General features: G+C 46.2%; 1 protein-coding gene across 11 annotated transcripts in view; it reads left to right on the forward strand.

The window, feature by feature from the left end:
• LOC142587908 (delta(14)-sterol reductase TM7SF2-like) overlaps nucleotides 1-20,130 on the forward strand; it is a 46,053-nt gene that overhangs the window by 7,778 nt on the left and 18,145 nt on the right. For 5 of the 11 annotated variants that reach the window (XM_075699275.1, XM_075699276.1, XM_075699273.1 and 2 more), the window contains exons 3-6: nucleotides 3,111-3,585; nucleotides 5,262-5,527; nucleotides 14,400-14,435; nucleotides 16,710-16,898. In XM_075699275.1, the coding sequence (XP_075555390.1) occupies nucleotides 3,111-3,585; nucleotides 5,262-5,527; nucleotides 14,400-14,435; nucleotides 16,710-16,898 (966 nt within the window). Of the gene's footprint in view, nucleotides 1-78; nucleotides 121-224; nucleotides 258-2,291; nucleotides 2,334-3,110; nucleotides 3,586-5,261; nucleotides 5,528-14,399; nucleotides 14,436-16,709; nucleotides 16,899-20,130 lie in introns of all 11 variants that reach the window. The other 6 variants (XM_075699269.1, XM_075699270.1, XM_075699267.1 and 3 more) reach the window with 3 other exon arrangements.

Raw genomic sequence — 20,130 nt, forward strand, 5'->3', positions numbered from 1 at the left:
AACCTCCTGCATCGCACGTCAATTCGTGGCTGATGAGTAACGTCCATCTGTCCATTTCTCTTCAACTTTCTTGTGCAGTCGAGTTCGACATTGGCATCTACCATTGGGGCTGTGACCAGGGTACATTTTCTTTCTTTACTAATATCCTCTGAAGCTCTCAAACGCATTAGGGTAACGTTTCCAGACTATATCACCGCTTATTTCTCTTCAATCTTCTTGCGCAGTCAAGATTGTCGTGGACGCCAAGCAGCTCGACTGTGAGTGACAGTGCGCGTTTTGTTGTTTCTTGTCACAGCACTGCATGGAACAGCCAGTTCTCTTCTTGAGTTTTCTCAGCCGGCTAAAGGACTCTGTAACGAGCATTTGGGGAACTGAGGACAAACCAGCAGCAGATGGGAGAAAAAAAAAGAATACGCATTAGCTGATCTGTGCTGACTTTCAGTAGGCATGCATCAAGAACAGCGCTAGCTTCATTCGCGATTTGAAAATGCATTCTTTGGCTGATGCTGTACTCTTGACAGCAGTCATTTGAGTTTGCAGAAGTTTACATGCTGACTGTTGGCAACTTTGAGTAGGCTCTGCGTAGCATCTGCTGCAGTGCCTGCCTGCTGTACTACTATTCATTGCAACTCTTGATAATCAGCTTTAGTGTTTCGAAAACCAACTGCAGTGAAATTTAGATTTGGCTATAAATAGTGAAAAAGTATTTCGTTAAAGTTTGTTATATATGAGTAGTAGTACATATATAGACTGTCAAAGCAGTCTTGACAAAACTGCATGGCTCTAATTGCCTAGATTTTTTTTTTTTATAGTGGTTTAAGATGTACATTAGCAGACGACACGGGCACCTGGTGGTTAACAGAAATTATACACATCCCGGATCTTGACCTTTGAGATTTTCTGTGTGCTGCGAGCAACTTCTACTCGGAAGTCATGTCCAGTCACCGTGCTGGTTGTTGACGTTTTGGATTGTGCGTCATTTTTTGTGAGCAGTAATTGCTTTTCTTTTCTTTGTTTTTGGTTTCTCTATTAAAGAAAGTATATTTCTGCCATTATGTTACTCATTCGCTCGTACCTCAAATGGAACATTTAGCATGAAGGTTGCCTTATGTCTGCACATTCTGAAACTAGACTTTTTGCGCAATAAAAGTTACTCTACCATTGGCCTACCAATGCCCTACTCACTGTCAGCAAAATTTCAGCCGAAAGCCTTAACTATGGTGCCCGTGAGGCTTCTTTGTAAATCCGTTGACTAATGCAATACTCCTGTGACTTCTCGAGTGGTATTTCACCAAAGCTAGTGTTAACTCGAGTGAATTGTATTGGCATCCTCACTTGAGTGAATTGAAGCGCCTGTGTAGTCTGAGAAGGTAATTGTTACATTTGATTGAAATGTAGTAAATAATTAAGTGAAGGGAAATGAAACTGAATGGATAGATAACTTGGTGCAGCTGGGGACTGAACCCACATCCTCTGCATTATGCGTGCAAGGCTTTCTTGGGGACTGCAAGCGTAATGTAGAGGCTGCGTCACAAGACAGAGCTTCTGCCTGGGTTCTTCTCAGTGATCTTTCAAGTATCAGCTTCTCTGCAAGAATCCAGTCCTTCAATTAATGGACGGTTGGTTGGTCTCTAACTGCGAACACGAAAGAGATTGGACATCCTTGTGAGGCCGAGCAAAATTTTGATTTGATGTAAATGAGAGGCAAAGGAGTGCGAGAAGGAATAAGAAGGAAGTGGCAGGCAAATTCGTGCCCCTAGCTGTGCATGTCAATTGGATGAGCGTGGCAGAGGTGTAAGAGAAGTAAAGTGTGTGAGCAGTAAAACTGCGCTAAGCAACAGGACAAGGAGAGGGACACAAGACAACAGCGCTGTGTGGCTGCAGGTGGTGTATGTTACTACCAGAGGTATTGCCACGAGAGGCAGACAGGCACGCGCTCTTTGGGGGGGTCGCCGGTACCAGCTTGGTTTCTCTTTTGTTCAGTGCGCTCGTGCTTGCTTCATTCTTTTGGCGGCTTGTATAAAATGCTGCCCGCCACAATTTCAGTAGATTTCGTAGAAGCTGACGGCATCTTAGATAATTCTCCATGATTTCTATTGGTATCGATGCAAAAAGTTGTCGCATTGAAACAAACATCTGTGCATGAGAAAGTCAAAATGAAGTGGGCATAACGCAACATTTTTTTAGAGGAGTGACATTCTGCAGAGCACGAGCTTGTTCTGATGCAGCATGGCCTACTCTTCTGACTCAGAGCACCGTTGCTCGTTTTGTCTTCTTTTATCTTTGCACAGTCTGACTCGTCATCATCATACACCAGCCGTAGGACCTACACAGTGAGTGAGACAGTAATGTGCCAGACTCGCCTAACGCATTCTATGCATGATCGTCACCCTACAGCACGGTCATAACCCTGAGTGGCACGGGGCGGCAAAGTGACCGTTTTCGCTCGCTGCCCTGGCATCTTACAACCAGAAGCGTTTTGTTGTTGGGGTGGTGATGGCAACACATTTTGGCGAAAACGGTTGATGCTGGCTTGTTAGGAGGTTCTGTGGCCCTCTGAAACTCAGTTGCGCATGCTCCTTGTTTGACAGATCAGCTTATCCAGTTCCTGTTGGATAGGAATCTCTCAACGTCGGTTGGAGGAGGCTCAAGCAACATTGAGTTGCGCTTTGAGTGAGCAGTGCTGACGAGATGTGGGTGGAAGAGTAAGCTTTCACAGACTGGACCAATCAGTCCTCTCAGCTGTCACACTGCCTAATATCCTTTGTGCTAGCACAGGTTTAATTTTTTTTAAAAATGCCCCGCGGTTGCTGCTGAGGGAAGCCTCTCCAAAGTAATGGAGTTGTCTTTGCACTTGTCACTGTGAAATTGTGCAATGGAGAATGAACAAGAAGCTTTGTAAGTAGGTGAAGCGTTGCACAGACGACAAGGAAAGGGAGGCACACATGGTCCCCTGCATCATTTCATCATGTGGCCAAATATGAGATCCGATACCGACTTGGTGTTCTCAACATCTTCCTCAAATCTTTGCTGCGTATCATTTGGAGGACTGCCACCTTACCCCCAACTTTTGTTTTTGTTCTTCTCTTTTTCTTCTTCGCCTCGTGCAGAGTGAGTCTACGGTGACAGTCACCAGCCGTAGCACCCGGACGATGACGTCGCGCAGCCGCTCGTCATCGAAGTCGCCAAAGACGAAGCGTGTCACGAGCCGTAGCAGGAGCCGCAGCGCATCCCGAGCTGGCCCCACCACATCCTCAAGAACGCCCCGGTCGCCGCAGAAGAAGGCTGCCTCCCCCAAGTCGCCAAGCCCCGCCACGAAGGCCAAAAGTCCGGCAAGAAAAAGCCCCGGGCGCCCAAAAAGCCCTGTCGGGCGTCCAAAAAGCCCCGGGCGTCCAAAAAGCCCCGGGCGCCCTCCAGCAAGGACTTCACTGGCCAAGAGTCCAGCGCGCAAGTCGCCGGCAGCCAAAAGTCCAGCTAGGAAGACTCCAGCCAAGACGACTCCGGCCAAGACGAAAGCCACATCGAAGTCACCAGCACGCACCACTACGCAGCGAAAGAAGAGTGTCAGCCCTGCGAGGGAGAAAGGTGCGTGACTTCTGTGCTCCATTGCACTTCTGTAAGCATTGAGTGTGTGGAGTTTATTTCAGTCTGTCACTGTGTGTAATTCTCACCATGGTGCCCATATCAATATTGGAAGTCAAATGCATCCCATGTTGTTTCTAGGTAAATGTGTGCTGACGAGGGGAGGTGGTATTTCTAACACGTCTTCTCGTTGTTTTTCCTTTCTTTTTTCTTCCCTTTCCACTAAGTAAAGGTCTAGACCATCAAATACCGTATACATCTTATTCAATTGTGCCCCCAAATCTAGTGCGCACCCAATTTTCACGGGTGTAAATTAAGAAAAGTGACCTGAATATAACATGCTGCCAATTTATAAAAGAAAATTTTAGCATGTTCCCTCCACATTCTCGATCAGAAAAACCTAGACGTGCAGAATTTACCTTCATGGAAGGGAGGTTTTTTTTTTAAAATGAGTTTTTTTAATAAAAGCGTTGTTACCTAGCACCCAGGAGCAGTATTCTTAAACAGTCACTTTAGAGATACAGTATACTTCCGTTAATTCAACGCAGTTTAATTTGGTTTTTCGGTAAATTCGATCCCAACCGAACGTCCTGGCTGGTGTCTATACATTTCTATGGGCCAGAATTTCAATATTTCGATATTAACATTAGCTTTCGTTGGATAATTCTAACTTGACTAGTCGGCATGCCCATGCTTGCCCCAATAGTGGCCCCTTTGGCAGCAGCGTCTGTCTTTGCGGAGCTTAGGGGACAGTGAATACGTCGAACACACACCATTCCCTGCTGAAAACACTCGTTATGGGCCCACCATAGGAAGATTTGAAAGTGAGAAGTGAAAGCAGCTCACAATGAACAATTTAACAGTATTTACCCAGTCATAACGGTTGCTTTTGTTTTCCTAATAAAATTCAAAAATTACCTGTGCGGTGTAAACAGCAACAGCCTATAGTGATAGCCAATGTCATCACCATTGCCACCACAACATGGCGACTCGTGTACCATCACGCTTGTATAGCGTGACAGTGACGATGTGCCCCTTTCAATCTTCGATTACGAAGGCTCATTCTATAAGTTATTTTACATGCTAAGCTTGTGGCAACGAGTCACGTCGTGTGTCTATAGCCTTTCGGGCAGTTCCACGCATCACAGGATGAACTAGCGAAGTGGTTGGACTAGGTGAAGGCCACGATCCTGTTTGCAATTGTTGCGGAGTCGTTAGAGAAAAGAGTATCGAACATGCAATTGACCATATGGAGGACATATGGTTCACAGACAGCAATGAAGTGCTCTCTGAGAGTTATGACAGTGGACGTAAGCTGTAAATAAATCAATATTCTGTGAAGGTAAAGATCACCCGTTTACCCTTTTTGTTATTCACCCTTGTTCTGTTAGCCTTGGTTCATTGTGGTTCTCTGAAATTTTTCGTTATCAAACCTTTTTTTCAAGGCCCTTACGTTTCACGAAGTGATCGGAAATCCTTTCTTGAATTTCATATCTGGCCAGGTTTAACAGAATTTCTGTCTCTAGGAGCACATTCTTGCTTTGCAGCAGCAGTGCAGGACTCTAGTCTTGCCCTTCCTTGCGTCTGACGAGGCAATTAAATGCTGCTGCATCTGCACGTTGCTTGCATTGCGTTCCACACGCAGCCTCCCGTGACCTCTCACTGTCGAATCCTTGCAGGTGGCGACTCCCCACGGCCCGGCCCTTCGCGCGCTCCAGTGTCCTCGTCGTCCTCGTCGGAGACGATCGTCGCACCAGCGCGCAGCCGCGCGAGCCTTGCCACGCCCCTGGGTGCCGCTTCTCCCGAGCCTGTGGTGAACCTCGGCAGCAATTCGATCACCCGCCGCATATCGAGCGCAGCTTCCACAGGTGCATCGTCGCCACACGTCTACAATGTGCAGGGGGTGCGGTCTTCCCCACGCATTGCCACCATGCACTCGACCTCGGTGAGTTACCTTACCTAGCTGTGTTGCTCCATAGCTGCGTTCCTTTACCCCCTGCCGGAGCCTTCTGTGTTTCTTCAGTGACTGCCTAGCGGCACAAAGAACAGAGTTCACTTAGAGGGCACTGTAGGGCTTCCCCTGCTGGAGTTACTGCAAGGGAACTGTGGCATTGCGATCATCACTCTGCTTACCATGGGGTTGATGAGTGGTACAGTAAAACCTCGTTGATTTGGATTTCACGGGACTGAAAAAAATCTGCGAATTAACCGGATGTCGAATTATTGAGGGTATCCAGAAAACAGTTAGCAAATGTTTATTCCGTTCAACATGCTTTTTGTTTAGTGAATGACTGAGCAAAACCTGTTTCTATTTCACACAAAAGCAGTGTGGAAGCTGCAGTTCTCATCACCTCGTGACTCATTGGCCCATGCAGCGGTGATCGAGGCCTCGCAAATTTCTTTGCAGCACGGCCGCAGTGCACATTTTCATTTGTGGTACGCTTTGCACTACCGCACGCACATTCTGATTTGTTTTTGTTTTTTTTTCCCCCACTAGTGTGCTGATTGTCAACAGATTGTCTGTCTATCGCGATATAGCCGGTGCTCTTCATCCTTGACAGCTTTGTAGCGAAGCAAAATGAAACAACCGTTGGCGGCAACCGCTGCGTAGGAAACCACGACCTCTATTGACGCAATTATGAACGGCGACATTCCGGTGCTGAAGGCACACGTCCGATGCATGCACTGAGTCAGAGTGAAACTTCCGTTTGCTGCAACTACTGCAGGCGAGTGAGTGAGGGAGTGAAAACTTTTTGAGCTCTAGTAATTGTATTCTTCTGCAGCTGGGGCGTATTCTCCAGGGGAGTCTTCCTCCTTGTGTGCTCCTCAAAGGTCTTCATCACCCCTGCTTCGTCCATCTCCTATTGCACTGGTCGGCTGCCCTTGGTCCAGGGCTCTGCTGGCCTCTGCTGTCCGTCGTGCACGCTGCACTAGACCTAGCTGGTCTTCGCAGTGGTCTCTGGACAGAAGTGCCTCCCATTTCTTCGCACTTGGTGTGATATGATTGGGACTACGTCAGTTTGTTGACATGCCCATGTTATGTATTATAATGTGGGCTTCTCATTGCACCATGTACATGTGTCCTTATAAAGTGTGGGGTGCATTTTACTTAGCACGTTAAGGTTAGGGTACGACCGACCCTGTTTGTAGTTGTCTCCATGCGACAGCTTCTTCCCTGCTAAGAGACGTGCGGCGGGGAGTACCGCTTTCTGCTGCCTCTGTCATTGTTTAAAATGGCCAAGTACTGTCGGTGTACAGGCATGGTTTCCTCGAGGCTGTCGACATTGGACGCTTGGTAATTAGTGTACTCTCGAGCTGTCCTGTCCACCTCTTGTTTCCCTGCCACCCTCGTGTGTCCCGGTACCCATACATTCTTGTGTGTGATCGCTTCATGTGGTTCTGTGCCTGTTTGTTGTGTTTCATAATCTACTGAGCAGAGTATGCGGAGTGCTCTATGACTGATTCTGCCATGCAAGTAGTTGTGGCAGGCTGTTTGCGATAGCAAGGGTATTGTTAGCGACTGTCCAATCTGATAGCCCTCCACTGCTTCTAGAGCAACGGCCACTTCTTCAGCCTCGACTACCGTGCAGTCTTGTAACGGTGGTTCCCTCTCGTAGTGCCAAGTCGACCATCATTGCTACTGCGTTCTTGCTTCTCGTAGCGCCAAGTCGACCATCATTGATACTGCATTCTTGCTTCCCCTTTGTGTGGTATAGATGGCTACGTCTACATACACTGTTGTCTTTTGGGGAGCATAAGTTTTCTGGAGGTATTCGGCCTTTGCCTCCCTGCAACCTTTATGGAGGTTAGGGTCCATGTTCCTTGAGATTGGTGCTATTTTAAGCATGCAGTTGTACCAAAGCTATCCCCGACAAGTACTGCAGCATGCTTAAACTGCAGACGAATCATGGATGGCGACTACGCAGTCTTTTAGGTACGTGGCCGACACACGTACCGAGTTAAAACGAAACAACTGTTTCTACAAACACTGGAAAAAAACCGCGGCAACTATCAACGTGATTATGCATGGCGACTACACAGTTATGAAAGCACGCCACCGATGCAGTGTTATGCGCAGCGGTAAACACAAGAATAGAGGCTTTAAGGAGGGGGGAGGCTACTCTGGAGACCGAACTTTTTTATTTTTTGAGATATCCAGCTGAAACTTTCAGGGTACGTTCGCACCACCGAACTATGAGGATCTATGCAGATGTGTTTATTACAGTCAACGACTGAATTTTCGGACGCCCAAATTTTCAGACATGCCTGATATTTCGGACGTCTTCGCGGCACCGCCACGAGCCCCATAGAATCATTGTATAAGGACATCTGGTTTCGGACACTCGAACCCCCCGCCGTCCAATTTTCCGGACTTTTTGATGCGACGGAAGGTCCTTTGGCTCCTCGCGCAGCGCCCTTGCGAAGGAAATCGACTTGCAGCCGAAGCATATCACCGCTTTGAACCACAACTAGCCGAATCTAGCCGTCACACACCGATTTGGTCTGGCCACGCTGGCTATGTTTATCGCCGCACTTTCGCTTCCGGCGGAGTTTCCGGAGTGGCCCCATTTCGTTTGTTTACGCTGGCCACGTTTTGGCTAGCGTGGTGTGTGATTGTGCTGTTCAAGTGTGCTCCGCGACGCTAGGCTTAGGTGCTTCAACGCTCGTCAGCGAGCTCCACTGTTCGCAACTTGAGGATTTTGCTTGCCTTCGATGGCCCCATTCCGTCTTCGTCGTCCTCGCCGATGGCATCGAAGCGCGGAAAGCAGTACCGTCGGTTAACGATGGAGAAGAAAGCTGCCATTATTAAGCAAGTCGTGAGCGGTCGATCCCAGGCTGGCGTGAGCAAGGAGTTCGGCGCTCATGGACGACGTGATCAACGACCTCCACTCTGCTGGGGTTTCCATACCCACGGAAATAACTTTCGAACAGTTTGTTGACGCTGACAACAAGCTGGACTTCTGTGCAGAACTGACTGACGAGGAAATAGTCCGTCAGGTTCTGAGTGATTCAGAAGACTCCAATGTTGAAAATGAGGAGCCAATGCATGCGCCGACTACAAGCGCCGAGTTGACGCGTGCACTGTTGACTCTTTCATCGGTGTACAGTGCTGACATGACCCTTGCTCAGATCGAGGCGAATATGATCGCATGCAACCGGAACGCCGTCCAAACAACAATCAACAAGTTCTTTAAGCCACTGCAGCAATAACACCGGCTGCCCGACGATGCAATGTACATAATAAATCGGCAGTCGGCTGCATACAGAGTTTTTGAACGCCTCTTTCTATAGCCACTTCACTGATGCTTTGGCAGGGTTTCGGAAGCCTGGTACTTCGCCCTCTACCTGAAAATCCGATAAAAAAAGAAAAAGTGCGTTTTTTTGCATGCATTCATTTTTTCAGACTGCCTGAATTTTCTGGCGTTTTTACGTTCCCTAGAGGGTCCGAAAAATAGGTCGTTAACTGTAGTTCCAGAGTTATTGAGATCTAACTAGGTGATTCATGTATAAAAAATATGCCTGAGGAAGAGTCTGGAGAAATGCCAGGACATCGTAGGAAGCTGAAATTCACTGTGATGATCCCTTGATAGATAGCGGTCATGGCAGGCGCGCTTTAGCCCGCGGGATTTGAACGCGCTGCTCCGGCCAGTCAGCGCTCCGCATCACATCGCGGGAAAATGCCCACAGCGCCTCAACCGCGCCGACGATGCCATTTTGCAAGGCGGCAAAACAGAGACAAAGAATTCACGGTCAAAACGACACCAAGATGGCGCGGGCAGGCCGCATGGGCCGGGAATGGCGTGCGCGCGAAGTTTGACTTCATTTTGGCATTTGCACGTGTTTTGTGGGCCGCGGAGGTCTCAAAAGTGGCGATTTTTGGTACCTTACGGTCGAATTAGGTGCTGATAATTACAGAACAGGTAGTTTATGAGACATACGACCCAAAAATATGGTTTTTCAAAAATCGACTTTCTCGCGATTTTTCGAAAATCGACTTTTTTTCAATTTTTCAGTTTTCAAGGGCCGCGTCCCCCCTTAAAGGCACAAATTGGCACGAAGCGTTCCGGCATTGCTGTCATTGTACGATTTCTGCTGATGACTATGGCTCCGCCGCTTCATTTCGATTGGACACTAGCACCATTTTTGCTCTCTTGGGTGGCAAATTGGCAGCACTCCTCGCTCGCCGAGCTCGAAAGTTGTCCGAATTCAGAAATAGAATAATCAGAAATCTAGACTTGCTTTTGCGGGAGTTTCAGATTCACAACTGTGGTGTCCAGCTCCTGCGCGAACACTAGTGGCAATAATTGAGTGTGTGTGAAATCAATGAGCGACTCAATCGACGACAGTCCACTTAGCATGCACATTAGGATAGGTGTCAAAGGCGGGTCATTGTCAATCTTGTCGCCCCCGTTGCACAATGCCACCGTCTGTTGCGACAACTATTGCCCCATCGGAGATCTGTTTGCATAACGAGGCGGCACTATCTGCACTCAGAAACTCCTCCATTGAAGCACCACCTGTTTCACTGTCATTAGCGACGTGCTCCCAGAGCTCGGTATTGTAAGTGGCTTCCAGACCGTATTGGTTTCACTATCATGGAGGGTTTCGTTCTGGCACACAAAGCATGCCTTTTCCGTTGATCGGCATGACCTCTGGTTGCAGCCTTCATGTTCGCGGCACCCCTGCGCGAGCTCGTACTCCTCTGAGCCTTGCGAAATTTGCCGCTTCATCTCAAGCAATACAACATTGCACTTCGTCAGCGCCGTCTTCTATCAACTGGGCTGTCCGCAGCACATTTCCACGCTTGCTGAGAAGGGGGTCAAAGGGCGGATGCTGCTTTGCTTCTCGCATTCTTTTTTCCCTCTCCACATGTATCTGGATCGTGGGCAATGCGAGGCGGCTGGCGCCATATTGTTTCACGCTGCACCAACTAGTGATGCTCTCTGACTTTTGCAATCGGCGCGCGGGTGGGACACTTTGTGCAGCTAATGGCGGCAGATACGAACTCACGTACGAACACGTGTCGCTCCATCTCGGCATCGTTCGTTTAACGGGAACTTAGGAATGTAAATTTCACGATTATTCTGCATGGGAAACGCCGTTCTGAAGGCAAAATTTTGATCGTTATATCCTATATGGGGTGAATCACATATTGTCTTTTTTTTTTTTCATAGCCCATATTTATAAGTTGACACTCTCTCAAGTCGGCTTATCGGTAACAACCGATATATCATCATATGTGGTATGGCTACAAGTGGAGTCCACTGTGCACCGAAATCTAACGTGTGGCTTTTTTCCAAGAAAATGGGTCTGCAAATTACCTGGCATGTTACAATTTCATATAACAACAAAACCGTGTTTTGTGGCATTGGCAGCAGCCTACCGTCAGAGTCTGAAGTAGCATCATCCCCACCTCAATATGGTGACAGTGCCCATTTTTGTGAAGGTTGTTGTGGGTTCACTTGGGCTCTCTCAACTGCGATCCCGAGCGGTATTTTCGGTCAAGCAAAGCACTTTCACATATACTATCACTTTCGCAAGATCTCAGGCGACTCTGCAATGGATGCGTCGGCTTATGTGGCCACCGAGTGTTACTGCCACTGTGTCAGGCTCGTTGTCTTACTCACAGTGCCAGGAATACTGCCGGCTGCAAACGTCTACAAGTTCGGTGCAGATTAACATAAAACCTCGCGATATCGAACATTGTATCTTTTAAAAGTAATCACCTTAAAAATAAGTAATCACTTAAAGTCATCAGTAATCACTTAAAGTAATCACTTAAAGATTAATCACTTAAAGAAAGTAATCACTTTAAAGTAATCAACAGCCCCTGTGGGCTTGTTGGTGTCTGCGGCCAGTGAAGTTAAGTGGTGAAGATGACACATGCCACTTTCATTGTGAAAGCTTGTCTGGGGGAAAAAAAAATGTAATTCAATTCTGTGAAGGTAAATTCTACACATCTGTTCTTTTTTTTTTTTTTCTGTTTTTCATGATAGTGAACATGGTGGACATTATTATTTTCTTTTGTAAATCAAGGGCACATTACATTCAGGTGCACTTTAAACGCCTGAAAGACTGTGCGTTAGATTCAAATAAATACGAGGTTGCCACTCCAAGCATTCCCCATATTGTATTTTGTTACAGGACAGCTACAGCAGCGTAAGTTGACTTGTCAGTCTTGTCTGACATTTCATTCCTTCTTTTAAAGGAAGAGTCTGGTCTTAGAATTATATATATATATATTTTTTAATGTTTATTCTTTGGGTTTTGTTGCTGAAAACTTGTAGTTGTGTGTAATTTTTTGTGCTTTTGTCGAGTATGAGGTCCATCCTTGTTTATGTCATTTGGTTCTATTTTTATGCAAGCTTCCTCTGCTTAATTTTCTTGAGAAGTTTAAAAAAAAAAAAAAGATTTGGTCACACAGATATTGTCAGACTGGATATCAGTGGCTTCTACATGACAGAAATATTACAATAACACTCACCTTATTGCTCTCTCTGCTCCACGACAAGAGGTGAAAGACTTTGAAGCAGACTTGGAGAAAAACATTCATCTGAGTGTCAACTTTGAAGTCTTGCAGCTCTTGTTCTAAAAGGTTGGTCTTATTCTAAAGAGATTGGTCAATGCCCGAATCGGGACGTTTTTGACGTTTCTTTGTCTTGGGCTACCAATTAGACCTGGGTAGATCCAACGAGTCGTGTTCAGAGTTTCAACTTGGTACAGTAGACTTTGGTTAGTTCACCAGTTTTTTTTAATTCACCGAAAACAATCCACCATTTGATTTTTGTTACAGGACCGTTACAGCAGTGTAAGTTGACTTGGCGTCCAATCTGACGTTTCATTTTTTTCTTTAACACTTTCCTGTCTGCTGGAAAATAGGCAGTTTTTGGGTATTCTAGTAAACAATTTTTTTACTGCTACAGAAAATGCTTGATTATGCAGGCGTACTCAGCTGCGCACTCTTTATCATTAAGATGAACACACTCCGTGCCTCATTACCAGCGGCTATGTTACGTCTACGTGGACGACATACAAATAAGCTTCATGTCTTGCAATCTCACATTTCTTATGGTATTATTTTTTAACAATTCTTTGAAAAAACTTAATAAAAAATTGTAATGAAAACGAGAAAACTTCATAAAAACATAGATGCTGCTTTGCATCAAGAGAACATTAAAAAATTTTGAAATATGCATTTTGAACAAGAAGGCTATATACGACATTCCTGCAAATGTAAGCTTTCTGTCTGTAGAAGTTCTTTATATTTAAAGGAAAATTGGAGCTATAGTGGCTATTGGGCTCGTGCGATGGCTTTTACGAACCGCCGCGTGGCACTGCGGAGTGCGATCATAGCCCAGTGCCGAGGTCCACTGCCAGCCACCTTCTTACGCAAAACTCCACTCTTTGCGCTGCCACCGGCAGGTGGTCCTGCCCAAACGATGTTGAAGCACCCCAGATAAGAACTGTAACCTTTAAAACTCACCAGATGTATTTAGATCTGAGCGCAGCAGCAACGAAATGGTTTGGAGTAGAAAACGAAACCCATCGGCAGACACCTGTTGACGTTCCGGGGCTGTTCGACACACTTTCGCCATCCGTGCTGAAGTCCGATAAATGAAAATTATCTTCAGAGTCTGTGCTGCTACCACCATCAAAGAATTCTGACGCAGACTCGTCGCAATCTGTCGAAATTTGCCGTTTCTGAAGGGCAGCTGCAACCAATGTCAACGCCATGTCGGAAGACTGCAGACTAAAAGGCGCTTTAAGAATCCCGTCCTGGCGGGAAAAAACAGACACACAAAAGCGAAACTAGAAAAATAGTTCTTTTATGCGCCGGATGGCTCTAGCTGCCCAAAAGCACTCCAAGCACGGAAAAATTGGAAGAGATGTACTTTCATTTTGTCTGCTTGCCCCCACGTCGTGCAGTCATGTGCGCAGACACCGAAACTATGTCAATTTCTACTGTGTTCCAGCGCGGGATCAGACTGTGTTCCGCTTGTGTCTGCCTCAGTATTCGTGTAGCACTGACTTATAGTGCTAATCAGGAGAGGTATTCTGTAAGAGTAAACCTAGTGGACATGTCCATTTCTTCTCCTGTTGAGGTTCTGATTGGCTGGGGTGTGCTGCGTGTCCGCAGCCGTAAGACGCCATAGCCAATGAGCACTTTTTTGCACAGCACGCAAAGTCGTGTGCTGCGCGAAGTGAGACAATCCTAACAGCTTGCGTGCGATGCCATCAGCGCAAGTGCGCCGCACCGTAAAAAAAAAACGGTGAGAAGAAAAAAAATGAAGGCGGGGCCTGTGACGCCTGCGTCACGCAATTCTCGAGGTCCGGTATGGGAGAACACAGGCAAGGAATTTCGCTTGCAGAGGCTAGACTGGAGCTCGCCTCCTGAAATCATGGGTTTGCGGCACTGAAATATTTCCATCTCGGCTATTAATGAATAAATTTGAAAAATTTTTGCGGCAGAACGCTCCCTAGAGGACGCGTAACAACTTCACTGTATAACCAAAATTTGCTATGAGGCCTGGTGAGGGGCCCTTTAACAGCGGACCGAATCTGTACATATCTTGCATAGATTGTAGGTTTGACCTGGATGGATTATGTACTTTGTTTGAGTAGCCAAGTAAAAAAGTTAGTATTTTTACCCAAATCTGACTACTCACGGTACACATAGTAGGTTGCAGACTGCAACAGAAAAAATTGGGGTAGTTATTTTGTCAGTTTGAATGTTCTGTTATTTTATTGCTGCTAGTAGATGGTAGTGGTAAGATGTGCGTGACGCTGCTAATGAGCTAACATTAACTCGTGCACAGGATTGGCACAGAATGCGTGAAGTCGTCAGCTACAGCGTAAGTAGGATGTCTTCTTTTGAAGAATCGAGACAATATTGTATGCTTACAGCGTACGCTGCTTGCGGTACCCAATAAAGGGTTGTGATAATTTTGTGCTTTTCTTTTTTTATTACTTAAAAATATTGTTAAGGCTATGCAGATGTTGGAAATGCAGTCAAAGGCTTTGACGTGGGAGCAGGAGTGCTTGCTAACACACATACTGTGTGTGAGAAGTTAAACATTCTGCTCACTCTATATTTTGTGACGAAATGAAACAGTGGCCTTTCCTTCTGACCCAGCTAACTTGTGGCTGTGGGTTTTGGTAGTGTGCCATTAATTTTCGACCACGTTTTGAACACCACTTATTTGCAGATTGTTGTAGCAATTGATACTTTCACAGATGTGTCACTCACTCATTCAGAGGATGGATGTTCCAAACTTCATAAGTGCACTGTCGAGGTTCCCATAGGACCACTGCGTTCTCGCGACCGATTTTTCGGAAGAATTTCGGCATTAAAGTTCAATTTTCCGGACTGATTAGCTCATTCCGAGTCATGCTACCCATCTTGAAGGCCACCTTGTTGGATTTTCCGCTGGCTTGGCCAGGCTTGTTTTCCAGTGGTCTGCTCTAAAGCCTCCAAGATTGGGAGGTGCACGCCATTGTCCAGTCTTGGAGGCCATGTCTTCTTTTCTTTGGCTGACAGAACATTCCAGGGAACGCCACAAAATTTTGTTTCTATTATATTTTTTCAAACTGCTTGAAGCCTAATAATTTCTTTAACTGAACGAATTTTTTCGGATTGTTCAATTTTTCGTACTACTATTCGGTCCCCGCGAGGTCCGGAATGTCAGTCGGCAACTTTAGCTTGCTCTACTATCATGGCTGCGAAGCGAACAGCTTGTTGCAAAAACGCTTTCGAATTCACATTGGCACTTTTCTAGTATGAAGCTGTTGTACCCTGTTCCTTCATAGAGATGACACAAGTGAGATCGACGTTTTACTCCCAGCATTTACCACCTGCTTTCTCTTGCAGGACACTGAGAGCAGCGTAAGTTGACTTGGCTGTCCATCCTGATGTTTCATTCCTTTCGTTTGTGCTTTAGCCTTGTTTTAGATCAAAAAATTTTTTTAATGTTTATTTGTGTTATGGTTAAGGACAAGGAAGCCTGACCTTAGGCAAAAAATTGCTTTACATCTTTGTTCTTTAAGTCGTGGTGCTGAAAAGTTGTGTATAAATTTTTGTGCTTATTTTGAGTACAAGGTTCATTTGGTTCTACTTTTATGCAAGCTTCCTTTGCATAATTTTTTTTTTGAGGAGATTGCGAAAAAATTATTTGCTCAGCTATCCCCAAACCTCATATCATATCCTTCTGCATGATTAAAGAATTCCAATAACAGCCACCTTATTGCTCTGTCTACCCAAAAACAAAAGATGCGAGACTTTGAAGAAGACATGCAGAAAAACATTCTTCTGGGTGTCAACTTCGAAGTCTTTCAGTTCTTGTTCTAGAGTTGAAGAATAAAAAGGTTTGTTTGTTATTGGAATCTTTTAATCAAGTAGAAGCCATTGGTACCTTGTTTAGCTGTATCCGAGGTACTGATATTTCAGGGAAATTTACCAGGGAAATTAGCTAAAAATAAGCTTGCATAAAGGATGGGATGTTGGGCTTGTTAAGAATGACGTGCATTGGTGAGCTAGTTGGTACGTGTCTCGGAAAATATGCTAAAAACGTGACTGAACAAAAAGCCCCAAGACTGCGCTATGCGATCTGAGAATCGCGTCTGTGGGGCTAAGGAATAGAGAGGAATGCTTATCTTTTCAATTAAAGCATGCATTGTAGTTCGAAATTTGTCGGTTACCTTTGTTTATTGTCGTTTACCTTGCTGTTTCTTTCCTCTCTTTTTTTTCCCTTCTAAGGTTTTTAAGCCACCTTTGTTGAAATAAATCTGTTAGTCGGTAGCACAGTGTTCAGTCGCATTTTCAGTGTTGTTTGTTTTCCAAGGCTCGTTGGTGATTCATGACTATAGGCACAGTTTAGTGAACACAAGACACACAGGAGTAGATGAGCGTAGCGCCGACTGTCAGCGCGGTGGCCCACCCACACCTGTCAATCTAGTCTTCCTGGTGTCGTGCCCAAGACCCCTCACCTCGCTGCTGGCGTGTCGGCAGGGTGTTAGGAGTAATAGAAAGATTCACAGGTTGGCAGCGGTGGGAAAGGGTCACACCCGTAAGGGCCTCCGAGTGGGTGCATGAATACGACTCGCTCTTTCTGCACGGCCCACATTTGCAGCTTGACGAAGACGAGGGCCCATCAACCTCCAAGAAGAGCCTGGTGCAGATTGCCGAGCCAAGGAGGCGCTACCTTCCCCGCATGCCCGAAGTGCGGCTCCCCTTCCGTCTGGGCAGCACCCTCGGCGCCCTCTTCTGGATATTCCTGGTGCCCTCGCTGGCCATTGGGCTCTACCTGCTGTGCCAGAAGGTACGCTGCCACTCCAGGCTTCCTGCATGTCTTTGCTCAATGGCTGCTCAAATAGAGTATGAAAGTTCCGAGAGGAAGCTCCGGCACCAGTGTCTGTGGGAGGTGCAAGTATGACTGTCCGGCCAGCTTCGGAAGAAGTGGTAGTACAGTCGTGCTCAATATGAGCTGCAATGCGGTCAGTGTGGTGGGTCCGACATATGAAAACTAGGTTTAATTAACACTGGTAAGTGGAGCGGCCTTTTTCATTGTCCACTCTTTCGTACGTCGTCAGCTGCCGTGCAGTCCTGGAGCCCCATCGACCGTGAGTGCTATGTTGTTGCAGCTCCCACTGAGCACAGCTGTACATTTGTTTGCCTAAGCTCTGTCCTTCTGGCTTCAAACGACTTTGTCGCTTTGTAGATTGATAGATTTCTGCAAAACATTCCTTATGGATGCACTGATTTGCAGCGAACATGCGTGTGTGCGGAAGCTGATTTACAGTACGTGCGTTGATAAAAAAAGTGTGATTGCTTGGAAATTTTAAAAAAAGATAAAGCCTAATCAATAACGCAAAATCTAAAGCCACAAGACAAATCCATGCATCACCCGTCATTCCCGTGGTAGGTGAATGGTCGGGGCACAAGAAAGCAAGAGTGGGAAAGGGGTATTGAACACAACCAATGTCTCGTTATGAATTTTACCAGGGCAGTTTACTGGCAACTTGGGTCACAAAATAAAAGAAAAGAAAAAAGAAGACTGGCTTCAAAAGGCTATAGTTTTCATTGGAGTAACTAAAAATTGTCTATACAGTCGACGCTCGTAACAATGGACCATGATAATCAATTAAAAAAGTCTGTTCTGCATCCGCAGAACACCAGTTGTATGCTTTTTCACAAAGTCTACCACCGTCTGCCATTGCATATTGAACTTGTCAGGCTTCCAACTTCTTATCTGGGACTGATCATCAACATAAAGTTAGGTGTACTTTCTGCAACACACACTTTTTCTTGTTCCTTCATACCGCCCATATCTAATGATTGGAATCTCCTTCCCGTCGACATTCTATCTATTTCTGATCACACACTTTTTCGTTGTTCTTTATTTACGCACGTTTACTGTGATGATCCTGTGTGATTATTTGATGTTCCTGCCATGGTTGTTCAGTGGCTATGGTGTCGGGCTGCTAAGCACGATGTCGCGGGATCGAATCCTGGCTACGGCGGCCGCATTTCAATGGAAGCGAAATACGAAAACACCTGTGTACTTAGATTTAGGTGCACGATAAAGAGCCCCAGGTGGCCAAATTATTCCGGAGTCCCCCACTACAGCGTGCCTCATAATCAGATTGGGGTTTTGGCACGTAAAACCCCTTAATCTAATTTAAATTCTTTATTATTATTATTTGATGTCTCCCCCCTCCCTTTTTTACAGCGAAGCTGTTGGCCCCTAGTTGGTCAGGGTTTTGCAAATAGATAAACAGCAAGATTAATGACTGGCCTCTCAGGCCCAAGTGTGTCGCCGCCGCCAATGACACAAGCATCGGCTACTTTGTTCTTTACACGAAACAGTAGCTGAGCTCTTCGTTTTATCTGTTGCCACAGGCGACAACCACTGTCAAATCTGTAGCATGAATGAAAACCGCCTACGAGGCAACTTAGTTCAGTGCCCGCGTCTGGCCACCCAGCGTACTGCATGTGAGACGACTCGACCGCACCACCTGTTTCAGTCTGGATGCCGCGAATAGCAGTGCAAATTGATGCAATGAAAAATAAAGCGTTCTCGAGACGGTGCATTTTGCGATCGTTGGTGGATGTTTTCAAAGCGCCATATGCTACGGCTTCGCTTCAAAGATGATTAGGCCTAGCGGCAACCTCTGCACTTGCTCGGCAGTGAGCCGATGGGCGGTGGGAAGTAGTGGTCTGCTGGCGTGATTGACATAAAACTCTCCGCTTGCGGGCGTTGCGCGGCACACCGTTGCAGGAAGCTCGCCAGTTGTGTATTCATTCCTTAAGAAAAAGTGAATTTTCGCGAATATGCAAGCGGCCAGACGTAGTTGATTGCAGCGCACTGCCGCACTAGTGCATCGTCACTGCAAAGCGCTACATTGTATTCACACCATCGAGAAAAAATTTGCCTGTAAATATCTGCTGTAGACGATAATCCGTTATAGCCGGGTCTGTTAAAAGCGGAATCGGTTGCATTGATACTTATAGGCAGACCAAACGAAGTGAGAAGAATGGTCTGTTATACCCGAAAGTTTGTTCTATGCAGATTTGATGTAACGGGCGTGGACTGTACGATAGCAACTGTCTCCCTAAATTACCGATGCTGCTTTGTGACTTTGCACTACAAGACGTACTGTATGTACTTGCATAATGAACACACATTTTTTCTGGAAAATTTGCACTCAGTGGGAACTGTGTTCATTTATGCAGGGTAAAATTTTCAGCAATGTTTTTTTGTGGCCGCCTCTAAAAGTAGGAGACACATAGTATGAATCGGCATTCGATACATCTGCACTAAAACAGCAGCCAGATTCGAGTCATTTAATCTCATGCGCTGGGGCGCCACATCAGTTGCCGAATCGTACCGTGGGTCTCCTACTTGTCTTGCACGCCGGTTGTACGATCCGGCGCTATGGCACGGCAAAATGCCTCGGATCCAGCACGTCGGATACTGTATCAGACGCCGAATTGTATTGTGTCTACTACTTCATGGCAGCAAGTTCAGGGTGTGATCATTATATAGAGTAAGGAAAAAAAACTCCTTTTTTGATTAGGAAAGGGGGGGAATTCATTAAACGACTAAATACAGTAGTTCCCGAAGTGTGCTGGAATTGTATTAATTTCAGCTGCGCTGTGACATTTGAAAACTCTGTGAATCTCGGCTGGTGAATCTCGGCTGGTGCATCTCGGTCAAAATAAAGTGTTCGGTCTAATGTTCACCTGACATCTGCATGCATCCCTGGTGTTGTATGACCCGTGTTGCCCTGTGGTGCCTGCCTTTCGCTGCATAAGAACTGCAGACAATAGTGACATTAGTCTTGTGGACATTAGATTGGAGTGACTGTTGGTAACCTACTAATCCAAGCGAGGCAGGTGAGTGGGGCTGAGTACATATGTGGCCCCGCGCTCCCTATGTTGGAATAATCTGTGGTGGATGCAAAAGCTGTACGAGCTGGGACGGCCATGGCTTTTAATGCGTGCTGTCTTCTCGTGCGCTTGTCGCTGGAGCTCGTCGAATCTCGGCTTTC

The sequence above is a fragment of the Dermacentor variabilis genome, chromosome 7, assembly GCF_050947875.1.
Source record: "Dermacentor variabilis isolate Ectoservices chromosome 7, ASM5094787v1, whole genome shotgun sequence".
NCBI lineage: Eukaryota > Metazoa > Arthropoda > Arachnida > Ixodida > Ixodidae > Dermacentor > Dermacentor variabilis.